Source organism: Phocoena phocoena, chromosome 8 (assembly GCF_963924675.1).
Source record: "Phocoena phocoena chromosome 8, mPhoPho1.1, whole genome shotgun sequence".
NCBI lineage: Eukaryota > Metazoa > Chordata > Mammalia > Artiodactyla > Phocoenidae > Phocoena > Phocoena phocoena.
This window is the reverse complement of record NC_089226.1, coordinates 62,075,954-62,093,484: the sequence shown is the minus strand read 5'-3', so window position 1 is coordinate 62,093,484 and position 17,531 is coordinate 62,075,954. Positions and strand designations below refer to the sequence as shown.

Here is a 17,531-nt window from a genome sequence, read left to right as displayed (position 1 = left end):
TGAATAATAGTGGTGAGAGTGGGCAACCTTGTCTTGTTCCTGATCTTAGTGGAAATGCTTTCAGTTTTTCACCATTGAGAATGATATTGGCTGTGGGTTTGTCATATATGGCCTTTATTATGTTGAGGAAAGTTCCCTCTATGCCTACTTTCTGCAGGGTTTTTATCATAAATGGGGGTTGAATTTCGTCAAAAGCTTTCTCTGCATCTATTGAGATGATCATATGGTTTTTCTCCTTCAGTTTGTTAATATGGTGTATCACATTGATTGATTTGCGTATATTGAAGAATCCTTGCATTCCTGGGATAAACCCCACTTGATCATGGTGTATGATCCTTTTAATGTGCTGTTGGATTCTGTTTGCTAGTATTTTGTTGAGGAGTTTTGCATCTATGTTCCTCAGTGATATTGGCCTGTAGTTTTCTTTCTTTGTGACATCTTTCTCTGGTTTTGGTATCAGAGTGATGGTGGCCTCGTAGAATGAGTTTGGGAGTGTTCCTCCCTCTGCTATATTTTGGAAGAGTTTGAGAAGGATAGGTGTTAGCTCTTCTCTAATGTTAGATAGAATTCGCCTGTGAAGCCACCTGGTCCTCGACTTTTTTTTGTTGGAAGATTTTTAATCACAGTTTCAATTTCAGTGCTTGTGACTGGTCTGTTCATATTTTCTATTTCTTCCTGGTTCAGTCTTGGAAGGTTGTGCATTTCTAAGAATTTGTCCATTTCTTTCAGGTTTCCATTTTATTGGCATATAGTTGCTTGTAGTAATCTCTCATGATCCTTTCTATTTCTGCAGTGTCAGTTGTTACTTCTCTTTTTTCATTTCTAATTCTATTTATGAGTCTTCTCCCTCTTCTTCTTGATACGTCTGGCTAATGGTTTATCAATTTTGTTTATCTTCTCAAGGAACCAGCTTTTAGTTTTATTGATCTTGCTATCGTTTCCTTCATTTCTTTTTCATTTATTTCTGATCTGATCTTTATGATTTCTTTCCTTCTGCTAACTTTGGGGTTTTTTTGTTCTTCTTTCTCTAATTGCTTTAGGTGTAAGATTAGATTGTTTATTTGAGATGTTTCGTGTTTCCTAAGGTAGGCTTGTATAGCTATAAACTTCCCTCTTAGAACTGCTTTTGCAGCATCCCATAGGTTTTGGGTCATTGTGTTTTCATTGTCATTTGTTTCTAGGTATATTTTGATTTCCCCTTTGATTTCTTCAGTGATCTCTTGGTTATTAAGTAGTGTGTTGTTTAGCCTCCATGTGTTTGTATTTCTTACAGGTTTTTTCCTGTAATTGATATCTAGTCTCATAGTGTTGTGGTCGGAAAAGATACTTGATACAATTTCAATTTTCTTAAATTTACCAAGGCTTGATTTGTGACCCAAGATATGATCTGTCCTGGAGAATGTTCCATGAGCACTTGAGAAGAATGTGTATTCTGTTGTTTTTGGATGGAATGTCCTATAAATATCAATTAAGTCCATCTTGTTTAATGTATCATTTAAAGCTTGTGTTTCCTTATTTATTTTCATTTTGGATGATCTGTCCATTGGTGAAAGTGTGGTGTTAAAGTCCCCTACTATGATTGTGTTACTGTTGACTGTATTATGTCAATATGAATATTGACATAATATGAAAGGATAATCAGGGAGATAAATAAAGTGGAGATTGACCACTTTCAACATATATTTATTGGTCATTTGCATTACTTCTTTGATAAATTGACTCAAATTACCTTTTTCCTACTGAATTTTTTGTTTCCATTTGATGGAATGTACTCAGTATGTAAAATATGGAAGCCATTTGTTATATGCTGTAAATATTTCTTTAGGTTATCACTTGCCTTTTACTTTTAAGGACTTCTTTGTTTATATAACTTAAATTTGTATAAAGTGAATCTTCTTTTTATTTATATGTATAGTTTTATACAGCACTAGCTGACAGCTCAACATCACCTCATCCAAACCAGAACTGCCCAGCCAAGCTACCTGTGAATTTCTGACCCAGAGAAACCATGAAAGATAATAATTATTGTTTTAAGCCACTCAGTTTTGAAGTAACTAGTTGTGTGGCAGTAGATTATAAACACAGGTGTTGCTGCATTTTATTGGCCTTATATTTTACTTTATTTCTGAAGTTTATGTCAATATTCATTAGTAATATAGATCTGTAGTTTTCTGATTTTGCTGTCTCAGTGTTTTCCTGAGTTTCTTAAAATTTTTGATAACTCTTTTATATGCCTTGGAATAGTTTAATAGAATCACATAATCTGTTCTTTGCAAATCTGAAAGAATTCATTTAAGGAAACTTTTGGGTTGTTATTGTGAAGGTCATATTTCTTTGATAACTTGACCAGTTTCTTTCAAAATATCTGATCTGTTCAGAATTTTTCCCTTTTCTTGGGGCTATATCAAATGGTTTTCTAGGAAAAAATACATTTCCCATTCAGATTTATGTTCTAAAGAATGGTGGAAAGTGCCCACCTAATGCTCAATTAAATTTTTATCTGTTGCTTTTTCACTAATCTCATTTCTAACTTTTTTCTCTTTGTGCCCACCCCTTTTTCTTTTCTTTTCTAGCTAGTCAGGGATTGATCTATTTTATTGTTAATATTTTCCCCCCAAAGAACTGGCCCTTGGATTCATTTAACAATGGTAAATGTTTTTCAATCCTAACATTTTCTTTTACTAACTCTATAACTTTCCCTTTAACATTTAAGTGTTTAATCCATCTAGTGCCCCATTGTATATGATATCAAATTGGAATCCAGCTTTATTTTTTCTCATATAGTTAATCAGTTTCACACCACCATCTAGTGTAAATAATCCATTCTTCTTTGATTTTTAATGCCATCTTTATTGTTAATAAGTTTTCATATATAAACAAGTACATTGCTTAGGCTCTGAGTCCTCAATTCTGTTCTACTGGTCTATTTGTTCTGATTTTACTACTGTAGTTTGGTGGTATGTCAGTATCTAGTAGAACAAGTCTTCCTGCTTGGTTTACTTAAGTCTTTATGGACTTCTTTTCCCTCCCTATAAATTTTAGGGAAAAAAAGTATATCGTGTTCCTCAAAAAATCCAGCTAGAAATTTGACTGGAGGTATACTGAATTTGAGTCATCTCATCCGAGAACATGGAGGCATGCTTCTCCCTTTATTCAGATAATCTTTTTTCTACTTTACTGGAATTTGGAAGTCGTCTTCAAAGATAAAACTATCTTTTTATAAGATAGTTGTTTTTTTGGTTTTTTTTTTTTGCTGTTGTGAATATCTTGTTTTCTGGTAGTTGATTGCTGATACCGTGATGCTTTTGCTTTATTGTGTCTGGTAATTTTGCTGAGCTTTTCCATCAGTTTATGGTTTATCCACATACTCTTGTTTTTCTAGGTAGATTGCCATAACATATGCAAATAATGACATTTTATGTTTTTTCTTCTAATCCTTAGCTTCTTATTTCTTTTTCTTTTCTTATAGTATTTGTCAGAACCCTTAGTACTATTTTGAAAGCAGTGGTGATGGTGGGCATTCTTATCTTGTTACCATCGTAAAGGAAATACGTATAAAATTTCTCCATTAAGCTTAATGTTTGATGTAGATTCTTAGTATCAGTATATAACCTTTACCAATTTAGGTAGTTTCTTTTTATTTCTAGTTGGCTAAAAGTTTTTGTAAGACCTTTATAGGCGGTGAACATTATGATCTTTATCACACAATTTTTCTGCATCAGTTGAGATAACTGTGGTTTTCTTCTGTAGTCTATTAGTATAGTGAATTATGTTGATTAATTTTCTCATGTTGAACTGTCCTCCATTCCTGTTATAAATTATGCTTTATCATTTTTTCATACATATCTGAATTCAGTTAGCTAATATCTATTTAGGATTTTTTACATATCTATCAAACTTAAAAATGGGCCTATAGTTTTCTTTTGTATTGTTCTTATCAGGTCTTGTAATCAATATTACACTGGCCATATAATGAGCTAGTAATTTTCACTTTCTATTTTCTAAAACAATTTGATTATAATAGTAATTAACTGTTAATTGAACATTTGCGAGAACTCAACTGTAAAACTCTTTGGGCCTTTGATTTTGGGGGAGGGAGAAAGAATCTTGGCTGCCGTTTCAGTTTTCTTTAATACTTACTGGTATGTAATTTTATATTACTCTTAAAATCTATTTTGGCATTTTACATTGGCATTGTGTACTAGGAATTTGTCCTTTTATATAGATGTTCAAGTGTATTTGCATATAGTTCATAGTGCTCTTGTATTATTTTAAGTCTTATGTCTGTGGTTATTTCCTCATTTTGTCCAGTATTTTGTTTATAATCATCTTTTCAAAAAAAAAATTAGACTTGCAGAGATCTGACTTATTAAATTTTTTTTTTGACATTAAATTTTTAAGAGCATCTTTTGGCCTTATGCATTTCCACATCATCTATTTGTTTATTGCCCCTTTGACTTTCAGCTTTATCCTTCTTTTTTGAAGTTTGCTCTTTTTTTTTTAGAGGGGGAGGGTTTTTATTTTCTGAGTTTCTGAGTTGAATGCTTAGGTTGATTATATGTAGCCATTCTTATTTCCTTTTAGTATTTATTTATCTGGGTCTTGAAATTTTTGATGTGTAATTATTATTATTCAATTCAAATTTTCTTAATTATCATTATATTTTCCTTTAAAATTTAAGGGCTATTTAATATGTTACTTGGGTTCCAGAAGTGTGGATTTTTAAATTCCATTGTTAATAGTTCCTAATTTTATTACCTTGTATCTAGAGAATGTATTCTGCATTATGTTGATAATTTAGAATTTATTGAGATTTCTTTTATAGACCAATACATGGTCAGTCTTGTAACAGTATTGTGGGTTCATGAAAATAATGTGTATTTAGTGTTTTGGGAGTATAGAATTCAACACAGAAAAAATAACTCGAGTATTAATTGTACTGTTTAGTCTTTATATTGTTGAGTTCTTTGGTTTTGCTTGATCTATCATTTTCTGAGAGGAGTGTATTAATATCTATAATTACAATCAATGGTATATATATTATATCTCCTTGAACTTACGATAGTTGTTACTTAATACATTTTGAAATTCTATTTATGGGTGTAGTTTAATTATAATGGATATTTTTTGGTCTTACTATTTATTAATACAGAAAAAAAACTGTGTTTTTTGTCCCTTATATTTTTGCCATAAATTTTTTATTGGGATATAACTGGCATATTAGTTTCAGGTATACAACGTGATTCTATATTTGTATATATTGTAAAATGATCACCACAATATGTCTAGTTAACATCCATCACCACACATAGTTACAAACTTTTTGCCATAAATTTTATCTCAGCTGAAGTTAAGTTTGTTATTACAGCTTTCTTTTGGTTCATATTTGTGTGGAATATGTTGTTCCATCCTTTTATTCCCATGTTTTTTTTCTTTTTAGTGTCTCTTCTAAACCACATGTTGAATCTCATTTTTTTAACCTACAAATCTGTGTCTTTTAATCTGTGAGATTAAGCTATTCACATTTACTATAATTACTGTTATTTTTGCTATCATATGGTCCCCATCTTCTCTCACCCCCCCCCCCACCCTCTGATATACAGTCTCGGAGCAATTCTGACAAAATCTTAATTCTGGTGGGTGGTACACCAAGAGCAATAATTTCATTTCTCATAAAATTACTCTGTTAATCTCGGGTAATACTTTTTCCTTTGATTTTACCTTATGTAATATTAATATTGCAAAACCTACTTTATTTATTTATTTATTTATTTATTTATTTTCCGGTACGCGGGCCTCTCACTGCTGCGGCCTCTCCCGTTGCGGAGCAACAGGCTCCGGACGCGCAGGCTCAGCGGCCATGGCCCACGGGCCCAGCCGCTCCGCGGCATGTGGGATCTTCCTGGACTGGGGAACGAACCCGCGTACCCTGAATTGGCAGGCGGACTCCCAACCACTGCGCCACTAGGGAAGCCCCTACTTTATTTTTGTCTATATTTTTCTGTTATAGATTAGCCTGTCTTTTCATTTTTAATCTTCTAGAATTCAGTAGTTTGGAGTGTCTTCTAAGCAATATGCCTCTATATTTTAAAACTGTTTTAGTATCCTTTTGTCTATTACTAATTTTACTTGCCATCTTAATTTATGCTTTCTATAATTTTTTTCCTCTATAGACTTGTACTTACTAATTTTGAATGTAGGTATTCCGCTTTTAACTTTCTAGTGGGGGAGAATATTTTAAACAAATTTAAAAAAATAAATATTTTCAAAGTTTTACAGTGTTTTTTAGTAAACTGAAACGAACATGCCTGGTGGTTCTAATTCTGGAAATGTATCTTCTAGAAATACTACGAGTGTTCAATGATGTATTTAAGAGAGTTGTTCACTGCTGTATTATGATAGCCAGAAAACTGGAAATAATCTTCATCAGTATGGGAACAGTTAAATTTTGGAACATCATAACATGAAATGCTATGCAACTTTTACAACAATACATCAACCATCTATTTCTGCATAATAAATTATATGTAGCAGCTTAAAACAACAAACATTTATTACCTCAGTTTCTAAGGGTCAGGAATCTGGGAACAGTATAGCAGTGTGGTTCTGGCTCAGGGTTTCACACGAGGTTGCAGTCAAGCTGTCAGCAGGACTACAGTTCATTGGAAGCCTTCACTGGGGCTGGAGGATCCACTTCTTGATGGTTCACTCACATGGCTGTTGGCAGATGCCTCATTTCTTACTGAGGACAGAAGGCCTCAGTTCCTCACCACATGGGCCTCTCTACAGGGCTGCCTAACTATTCATACAGTGTGTTAGGTAGCTTCTCCTAGAGTGACTGATCCAAGAAAAAAAGCATGGAGGAAGCTGCAGTGCCTTTTATGAGCTAGTCTTGAAAGCTGCACACCATTGCTTCCCCTTCTTTTTTTTCCTGTTCATCACAAGTAAGTCCCTAACCCAGGCCACATTCAAGAGGTGGGGAATTAGGCTCCACCTTTTGAAGGGAAAGGTATCAAATAATTTCTGGACATATTTTAAAATCACCACGAATAACACAGGCCTATATGTACTGAAACGGGAAGTTGTATACTACATATTATGTAAAAAAAAGCAGACTGCAGAATTATCATGTCTGTGTTATGAAAAAAACATTAGTGGGGTATGTATGTATGAAAAAAGGTCCATAAGGACACAGTGAAAACTATAGTGGTTATTTCTTAAATTATTTGGGGAGGGTAGACTTAATTTTTACTTATATTACTTCAGCATTGTTATAATTTTTATGAACTTTCAGTAAAAAAAAAAAATGAGGCTCTTAATCTCTAGTATATTTTTTAAAATAAATTCCTAAATCTTAACATTTACTGAACATTTTAAATTGAACTTTACAATTGAGAATGTGTCATCAAAGAAAAATGAATTTGTCACATAACCAACTTGATTTATTCTTTCTACTAAAATATTTTTAGACAGTTAGAATACATGCATTTATCTCTTCTACTTTCTAAAACTACATAGATATCGTAAAAAACCAAGAAATTTATGAACTTAAAATGATGAAGCCGAAGAGCCATCAGCAAATGAGAAATTTCAACAAAATCCTGGATGGCAACAGTAGGAATAGTGGTAAGAGCCACATAGGGCTGAAGGTGTTACATCCTAGAATACTCAGCAGGGTAATACAGACAAGAAAGGAACTGATGAGCCCTGTGAACTTTGGAGAGGCTCAAATCCATACACCATTTGGGGCAGAGGGCCAGCCACAAAAGAAGACCCTAAAATATTTCCAGAGAGGAAAGAAAAAGTTGCCCACAAAGGAGTTACAGTTTGTTTGTTCTTTAAATCAGTCTTAGCAACGCTAAAAGCTTATAAACAGTGAAGCAGTTCCGAGAAAAATTCTTTTCACTCTCGAATTCTCCACCCAGCCACTTATGAGGGATAGTAATAAAGACTTAAGGTATACAGTGATTCAAATGATTCTTGGGAATCTTTCCTAGTAACCGTTTTTGGACATTCTCCTTTGAAGAAAACCTCGCCTGTTTCTCACCTTTGCTTTCTTCGATGGCCATAGGCTTAACATTCACAGGCTTGATTGAACTCATGTTGATATGTGCCTCCCAATTAATGGTGTAAATCACAAAAGAAGAAGAGTCATATGATCTTGAAATGGAGCACTAACGATTAGCCGGCCCTGACTGGAGCAGGATGATGGACTTTTCCAAAATAAAAGGGGTGGGTGAGGGGATGAGACACTTGATAAAATAGATTATATAAAGCCTTTTGAAAAATCAAAAAATTGAGGACAGTAAATTTATTAAATAAAAATTAAACAGGTAATTCCCCCCCACAAAAAATGGTATATAATCATATTCAGAATTATATAAGTACTGCTTATTGATTTAACCAGAAAATTAGTGCTAACGCTGCGGGTGGTAATCTAATTCCTCATCTCACAGTGGGAAGTAAACAGTCTAAAGTGATCAGCCGTGAAGCAATAATACAAGCAACATGAAGCAATATTGTTACAGTTGGCAAATAGTTCTGGTCCAGAGTATGTAGACCTGGGTCCTAGCTGCAGTACCTCCAGGTCCATGATCTTGGGAATTAATCTTTTTCAACCATTATTACTAATGTGTAAAATGAGGATAATAATAGTATCTACAACATAGGATTGCTGTGAGGATTTCTTGAAATATACGTGAAGAGTACTTACTTGGCTCAGTGGTTAGCAGACAAATGCTATATAAATGTTTCTTATGATGGTGATGGTGTTCAGTGATTGGATACATTATTTAAGTACTTGACCTCTTATTATGTCTCCTCTTACCTTTCTTGTTTTTCTTCATTATTGGAGTTATTTCTTTTTGGTTTACCACTTATGTTACCTGCTGAATGTCTTTTTCTTTGTCCATCTTCTCACTTAGATTTCTTCTTCCTGGAAAGCCTGATCTTCGACCAGATGGCCATAACATTTGAAGATGTGACTGTTAATTTTACTTGGGAGGAGTGGAAATTCTTGGATTCTTCTCAAAAAAAGCTCTACAGAGAGGTCATGTGGGAGAACTACACAAATGTCATGTCAGTAGGTAAATTATCCCAACTCTTAGGGAATAAGGTTAGTTTATTCTGGGACCAGTTTTTTTTTTTTTCAACATCTTTATTGGGGTATAATTGCTTTACAACGGTGTGTTAGTTCCTGCTTTATAGCAAAGTGAATCAGTTATACATATACATATGTTCCCATATCTCTTCCCTCTTGCATCTCCCTCCCTATCCCACCCCTCCAGGTGGTCACAAAGCACCAAGCTGATATCCCTGTGCTATGTGGCTGCTTCCCACTAGCTATCTACCTTACGTTTGGTAGTGTATATATGTCCATGCCTCTCTCTCGCTTTGTCACAGCTTACCCTTCCCCCTCCCCATATCCTCAAGTCCATTTTCCAGTAGGTCTGTGTCTTTATTCCCGTCTTACCCATAGGTTCTTCATGACATTTTTTTTTTCTTAAATTCCATATATATGTGTTAGCATACGGTATTTGTCTTTCTCTTTCTGACTTACTTCACTCTGTATGACAGACTCTAGGTCTATCCACCTCCTTATAAATAGCTCAATTTTGTTTCTTTTTATGGCTGAGTAATATTCCATTGTATATATGTGCCACATCTTCTTTATCCATTCATTCGATGATGGACACTTAGGTTGTCTCCATCTCCGGGCTATTGTAAATAGAGCTGCAATGAACATTTTGGTATTGGAACATTTTGAATTATGGTTTTCTCAGGGTATATGCCCAGTAGTGGGATTCCTGGGTCATATGGTAGTTCTCTGTAGTTTTTTAAGGAACCTCCATACTGTTCTCCATAGTGGCTGTACCAATTCACATTCTCACCAGCAGTGCAGGAGTGTTCCCTTTTCTCCACACCCTCTCCAGCATTTATTGTTTCTAGATTTTTTGATGATGGCCATTCTGACTGGTGTGAGATGATATCTCATTGTAGTTTTGGTTTGCATTTCTCGAATGATTAATGATGTTGAGCATTCTTTCATGTGTTTGTTGGCAGTCTGTATATCTTCTTTGGAGAAATGTCTGTTTAGGTCTTCTGCCCATTTTTGGATTAGGTTGTTTGTTTTTTTGTTATTGAGCTGCATGAGCTGCTTGTAAATTTTACAGATTAATCCTTTGTCAGTTGCTTCATTTGCAAATATTTTCTCCCATTCTGAGGGTTGTCTTTTTGTCTTATGGTTTCCTTTGCTGTGCAAAAGCTTTGAAGTTTCATTAGGTTCCATTTGTTTATTTTTGTTTTTATTTCCATTTCTCTAAGAGGTGGGTCAAAAAGGATCTTGCTGTGATTTGTGTCATGGAGTGTTCTGCCTATGTTTTCCTCTAAGAGTTTGATAGTTTCTGGCCTTACATTTAGGTCTTTAATCCATTTTGAGCTTATTTTTGTGTATGGTGTTAGGGAGTGATCTAATCTCATACTTTTACATGTAGCTGTCCAGTTTTCCCAGCACCACTTATTGAAGAGGCTGTCCTTTCTCCACTGTACATTCCTGCCTCCTTTATCAAAGATAAGGTGACCATATGTGCGTGGGTTTATCTCTGGGCTTTCTATCCTGTTCCATTGATCTATCTTTCTGTTTTTGTGCCAGTACCATACTGTCTTGATTACTGTAGCTTTGTAGTATAGTCTGAAGTCAGGAAGCCTGATTCCTCCAGCTCCATTTTTCATTCTCAAGATTGCTTTGGCTATTCAGGGTCTTTTGTGTTTCCATACAAATTGTGAAACTTTTTGTTCTAGTTCTGTGAAAAATGCCATTGGTAGTTTGATAGGGATTGCATTGAATCTGTAGATTGCTTTGGGTAGTAGATTCATTTTCACAATGTTGACTCGTCCAATCCAAGAACATGGTATATCTCTCCATCTATTTGTATCATCTTTAATTTCTTTCATCAGTGTCTTATGATTTTCTGCATACAGGTCTTTTGTCTTCTTAGGTAGGTTTATTCCTAGATATTTTATTATTTTTGTTGCAGTGGTAGATGGGAGTGTTTTCTTGATTTCACTTTCAGATTTTTCATCATTAGTGTATAGGAATGCAAGAGATTTCTGTGCATTAATTTTGTATCCTGCAACTTTACCAAATTCATTGATTAGCTCTAGTAGTTTTCTGGTAGCATTTTTAGGATTCTCTATGTATAGTATCATGTCATCTGCAAACAGTGACAGCTTTACTTCTTCTTTTGTGATTTGGATTCCTTTTATTTCCTTTTCTTCTCTGATTGCTGTGGCTAAAACTTCCAAAACTATATTGAATAATAGTGGTGAGAGTGGGCAACCTTGTCTTGTTCCTGATCTTAGTGGAAATGCTTTCAGTTTTTCACCATTGAGGACGATGTTGGCTGTGGGCTTGTCATATATGGCCTTTATTATGTTGAGGAAAGTTCCCTCTATGCCTACTTTCTGCAGGGTTTTTATCATAAAGCTTTTGTCAAAAGCTTTCTCTGCATCTATTGAGATGATCATATGGTTTTTCTCCTTCAGTTTGTTAATATGATGTATCACATTGATTGATTTGCGTATATTGAAGAATCCTTGCATTCCTGGAATAAACCCCACTTGATCATGGTGTATGGTCCTTTTAATGTGCTGTTGGATTCTGTTTGCTAGTATTTTGTTGAGGACTTTTGCATCTATGTTCATCAGTGATATTGGCCTATAGTTTTCTTTCTTTGTGACATCCTTGTCTGGTTTTGGTATCAAGGTGATGGTGGCCTTGTAGAATGAATTTGGGAGTGTTCCTCCCTCTGCTATATTTTGGAAGAGTTTGAGAAGGATAGGTGTTAGCTCTTCTCTAAATGATAGAATTCACCTGTGAAGCCATCTGGCTGGGACCAGTTTTGTTGAGTATTTTGGTTATTAGGGTGCTATATTGAGGTAGAAGAACCATTCTCAAAAATGGTTCTTAAATCACATGAGAAATAGAAGGTAAAGAAAGCAAGATATCTTCCAAAACATTTTGGCTATGTAATTAATAGGTATTTGTGATTCTTATTTATTTTCTGGATTACACTTAAAGCACAGATTTCTGCCCATAATTTTGTGCAGTCCTCAATTTGTTCTCTCTTCATGTTCTATTTGTAAGTTAGCTTTTGCTGTATAACAAACTACCCCAAACTTAGTGACTTAAAACAAACTGTGTTATTTTTCATGATTCTAGTTGGTTAGATGGATCTTCTATCATTGAGTGACTTGATTGGGGCTGGATGGTCTAAGATGAAGCTGGACAGCCTGAATGGCAGTTGGTCAGTATCAGTGTTATAACAGGCATATATTGACCACATGTCTCTCTTCAAGGAGGCCAGCCCAGGCTCATTTACATGGTGGTGATCACAGGACTTTCAAAACCAGCAAGAGAGGCCAAGCCCCAATGCACAAGCACTTTGCGAATCTCTGCTTGTCTCACTTTTGTCCCAGTGGCCAAAGCAAATTATATAGCCAAGCCTAGAGTCACTGTGTAAGGGGAACACCCAAAGATGTAGATAAAGTAGAGATTTTTTCCCCACAATCTACTATACTATTTTAGAACAGAAAAACAGAAACAATATTTTATTTCTTATAATAATGTCCCAAATAGAGTAAGCTAATTAAATCTCAGTCTTTAAGACTATTTCCATTAAACCAGTCAGCCTTTCTCTTTTATTTCTAACAGTACCTGGTATGTAGTAGATGCTCAAGATATGTTTGTTGAATGAACGAATACATCTATGAATGAAAAAACAAATGAATTCCACACCCAAATATGGAGCAGCCTAAGTCATAACACTTCTTTCCCACTTGCACCCACACATATATTCCTGTAATTCTGGAGCTTGTTGATTGAGATACTTGGAAATTTTTAAGCACAGCTTTCGTCTTACCACTGGGTTATCTGCTTATTTTTCTAGGAGACTGGAAAGAGAGCTACAGACTCCAAGAAGAAAGATTCAGATGTTTTGAACATGAACATCTTTCCTGCTGGCAAGGCTGGAGGAATGCCAGCACTCAGATATATGATAATCAGAACTATGTGGAAATGGTTCAAGGTATAGATTCCAAAGACCTAAAGCAGCAACACCTTTCTCACTCTCAAGAATGGTTAATACTCTTCACACAAGTACCAGGGTTTGGGAACTATGAACTGACTTTTGAAGGTAAAATTCCCAGGAACTTAAAATATACGAAGTTTATACCTTGTCAGTCCTTAGAAACAAAACACACTGAAGACAATGGTAGAGAAATCTATGTGAGTGATTCACGTGGTTTTCAAGGACGCAGATACCATGTTGTCATATCCAGGAAAAATCTCTCTGTGGAAAGAGAACAGAAGCTCATAGGTCCGTATTCTTATATCCCAGGAGAGGAAGCCCTTCCAGAGTACATTGGGGAGATATGCCAAAATGACCTGCTGAAAGGCTCTGTGGAAGAGAAATACTGTGGATATAATAAATGTAAAGAAAGTTATTATTGGAACTCACAGTGTGTTCACAAGAGAAATCAACTTGGAGAAAAGTTGTGTCCATGCTCCATCAGCACAGCATGCTTCCCTCAGAGATCAGACCTATACAGACATCCAAGAATCCACATAGGTAAGAAGCTGTACAGATGTAATGAAGGTGCCAGTAATTTTAGTCAGAGCTTCGGTGTTCACTTTCATCAGAGAGTCCACCCAGGGGAGGTACCTTATATATGTAATGTGTGTAGTAAGAGCTTCAGTCAGATCTCCAGTCTTCACTGTCATCAGAGAGTCCACACAGAAGAGAAACTCTGTAGACTGCAGTGTGATAAGGACCTCGGTAGAAATTCATTACTTCACATTCACCAGAGACTTCACATAGGAGAGAAGCCGTTTAAGTGTGATCAGTGTGGTAAGAGTTTTAGTCGGAGTTCAGTACTTCATGTTCATCAGAGAGTCCACACAGGAGAAAAACCGTATAAGTGTGATGAGTGTGGTAAGGGCTTCAGTCAGAGTTCAAATCTTCGAATTCATCAGTTAGTCCACACAGGAGAAAAGTCCTATAAATGTGATGACTGTGGTAAGGGCTTTACCCAGCGCTCAAATCTTCAAATCCATCAGAGGGTGCATACAGGAGAGAAGCCTTACAAATGTGACGACTGTGGGAAGGACTTCAGTCACAGCTCAGATCTTCGCATTCATCAGAGGGTCCACACAGGGGAGAAGCCCTATACTTGTCATGAATGTGGGAAGGGCTTCAGCAAGAGTTCCAAACTTCACACTCACCAAAGAGTACATACTGGAGAGAAACCCTATAAATGTGAACAGTGTGGGAAGGGCTTCAGTCAGCGTTCTCATCTTCTCATTCATCAGAGAGTCCATACGGGAGAAAAACCCTATAAATGTGATGATTGTGGAAAGGGCTTTAGTCACAGCTCAAATCTTCACATTCATCAGAGGGTCCACACAGGAGAGAAGCCTTATCAATGTGCTAAGTGTGGTAAGGGTTTCAGCCATAGCTCAGCTCTTCGAATTCATCAAAGAGTCCACATGGGAGAAAAGATTCATAAATGCCATGAGTATTATAAGGGGTTCGATCAGAATTCACGTCTTCACAGTAATCGCAGAAGAAAAACCTTATAATTCTGTTCATTTAGTTATAACAGCTTTAATCAAAGCTTCACCTTAAGCCCAGTAAATGCTGCTGGGAAGAAAATTCTATAAATAACGCAAATAATCGCAAGCAACATTTATTGTTTCCCCTAATTCCTACTAAAAATCGTTTGCCTCAAGAGGAGATCCTTAGGAGGATATTTTAAATTAAAATGTATTTTCTTTTTCTACAATAAATATTATGCATAGTCATTATAAAATATATAGAAGAGTCAAGAAGAAAACTTTTCATCCTGTTTCATTCTAAGCCTTTTTTCCTGTGCATTTTCATGTGCATGAAGTCATACTGTATGTTCAATTTTATATTTTCACTGACTTCAAAACATTTTCTTATATTTTGGTTTGAATTGAAATTGGCTAGCTATAAATGAAATAGCATCTTGACTCACCTGTAAAGTCCCTAAGAAGCTACAGAAAAAAAATGAAAACACACAAAACTTGAAACTCAAACTGGTAGACAACAAGTTCTCAAATGTTGAAGAATTAACTAAAGGGCCAGTAAATTCGGAAAGCAATGTATGACCCTTATCCAAGATAGGGTATCTTAGAGATGTTATTTCTGTCACCCAGAAAACTCAAGAACCAGCCTTTTGTTGCAGGGGTGCTGCACTGTGAGGTTACCATGATACACTCTCACCCATTCCCCTTCCCAGTTTTCCACATTTATTCATAGGTTCAGACACTAGGAGGTGTGGAAAAATTCTGCTTGTCTAAAAAAACCAAAGAGGGAAAGTGGATAAAGACCTCTGCAAGAGTAACTGTCAAAAGACAACAGAATAACACCTTCAGAATTGTGAGGCTGAAAAATGTTATCGCCCATAGTTTATCTTATCAACTAAATTGTCTTTTACGTTTGTAGGTAACAAATTAGATAAGCAAGAAAACAGAAAACATATCAAATATGTACCTTTCTTAAAGAGAGCTCAAGAATGTGGAAGTCATAGTGTAAAAGAACTGGTAACAAACACTAAAATCAGTTAAACATGCAGTTAAGTCTTGAATAATTGTTAATTTGTTTACAAAACTTCAAAAATATTAAATAGTTGTACAAGAAAATATTTAATATACAAATGTTGAGTATAAAAGCATTATATGTTAAAGTCTGGATGGGAAAGTAGGGTTATCAGATAAAATCCAGGACACCCAGGTAGGTATGATTTTCAGACATACAATGATAATTTTTTAGTATTAAGTATGTCCCAAATATTGCATGGAACTTATACTAACAAATTATTTGTTCATATAAATTCAAACTTAACAGCACCCTGTGTTTTTATTTGCTAAATTTGGCTACCAAATGAGGGAAGGACAGCAAAAGAAAGTGTGCTACATCTCTGACCTTAAATAGCATGGATTCATAACATTTTCTTCTTGACTTTAACAACTCTAGAAATAAAGGTCTAAATATTTTTTTACAAAGTTAGAAATTGAAACTAAAATAACTAAAAACATACTTCTTTCAAAACAGAGAAGATAAAAGCAAAGAATATTCAGTGCCTATAGCAAAAGACAGAAAACAAAAACAACATGAAGATGATCTAAAAAATTGGAGAACATGGATCAAGATGAGAGGAAATCAAATTTATCAAAATAGGTTAAATCTCCCCTTAAAAAGTTTTGAAAACCCTTGATTGAATTAAAATTTTACTTATATGCTATTACAACAGAAAAGATTAAAGCAAAATGATACTGGTCAATTGACCAATTTTCAATTGATTGATTGATTGCTCAATATTGATTTATTGATATAAAAGAATAGGCAAATGTTTATTAGGCAAACAAAAGCATGCCTACAATATACTTTTAAAGGTTAATTTTAAATGAACTGATTAAACCCATTAAGGTGGGTAATAATATAAAAACCAAGTTTCCTAAATTCTTGTAATAATCAGAAAAATACAATGGGTGCAAAAAAGGGTTTGAAATACTAAAATTTCTTTAAAAGGAACAAATAGCAAAAATGTAGAATGAAAATAATGAAAAACAAAACATTTAATTGAAAATAAAGGGACTTGTATAGAGCGGATGTTCTTAATTTATAGATTTATTTCCAATCTCATCAAAATCCCAATGAGATGTGAAATTGAAAAAAGTATTCTAAAGTCTTTTAAGAAAAATAGATATTGGAGAAGAGCAAAGATAATTATAAGAAAGATTAATGAGATTGCCCTAACATATAATAAATGATATATTGAAGTTAAAATACTGAGAACTTGATTGTACATTTGAAAAAATGTTCAGAATGCTCAGTTATTACTAAATAGCTTAAAAATAAACCAGTATATGGTTTACATATATATATATATAAAACATTAAGTAGATATGCTTAAATACTTTACATATGATAAAAGATTTATGTATAGAAGGACTATTCAGTAAATGGTGCTGAGAAAATTAACTCTTTCATGAAAAATAAAATTAGGCTTTCGTCTCATGACCTATATCATATATACTGATCTAATATATATTGATTAAAGCACAGGTTTTCAAGCTGTGTTCCATGAACCTCCATATGGTTTCATGAAGACTGGTTCATCAAAAACAAAGCCACAAGTTAACCCCATCCATCTTTTCTGATTCACATTCAAGATTAGCACAAGATTTCTTTCTCTCTTTGTTTTCTTTTAGAGGAGGTTCTACCATTTTAAACATAAAATGTTTAAAATTCACCAAAGTGGGTTTTTCCATGGTTGAAAACACACATGCATTTTTTGAGAGTTTGATGAAATGGAAGAACTCAGAAAAACTACCTAGGAATTTGACCACATTAAAAAAATTTAAACTATAGGTTAAGAACATATGGAAGTCAAGACAACAGGGAAAATATTTGCCCTGATTAGGATAGTTATGAACTTTTATAAGT

At 34.6% G+C, this 17,531-nt stretch overlaps 1 protein-coding gene across 1 annotated transcript; it reads left to right on the top strand.

Annotated features, from left to right (window-relative positions):
• The first annotated feature begins 8,947 nt into the window (after positions 1 to 8,947).
• On the top strand, positions 8,948 to 14,638 carry ZNF214 (zinc finger protein 214). Its single transcript, XM_065881895.1, has 2 exons — positions 8,948 to 9,086; positions 12,948 to 14,638. Exons 1-2 carry the CDS (start codon positions 8,960 to 8,962, stop codon positions 14,636 to 14,638), a joined length of 1,818 nt encoding a protein of 605 aa, XP_065737967.1. The 5' UTR covers positions 8,948 to 8,959.
• The last annotated feature ends 2,893 nt before the right edge of the window (positions 14,639 to 17,531 follow it).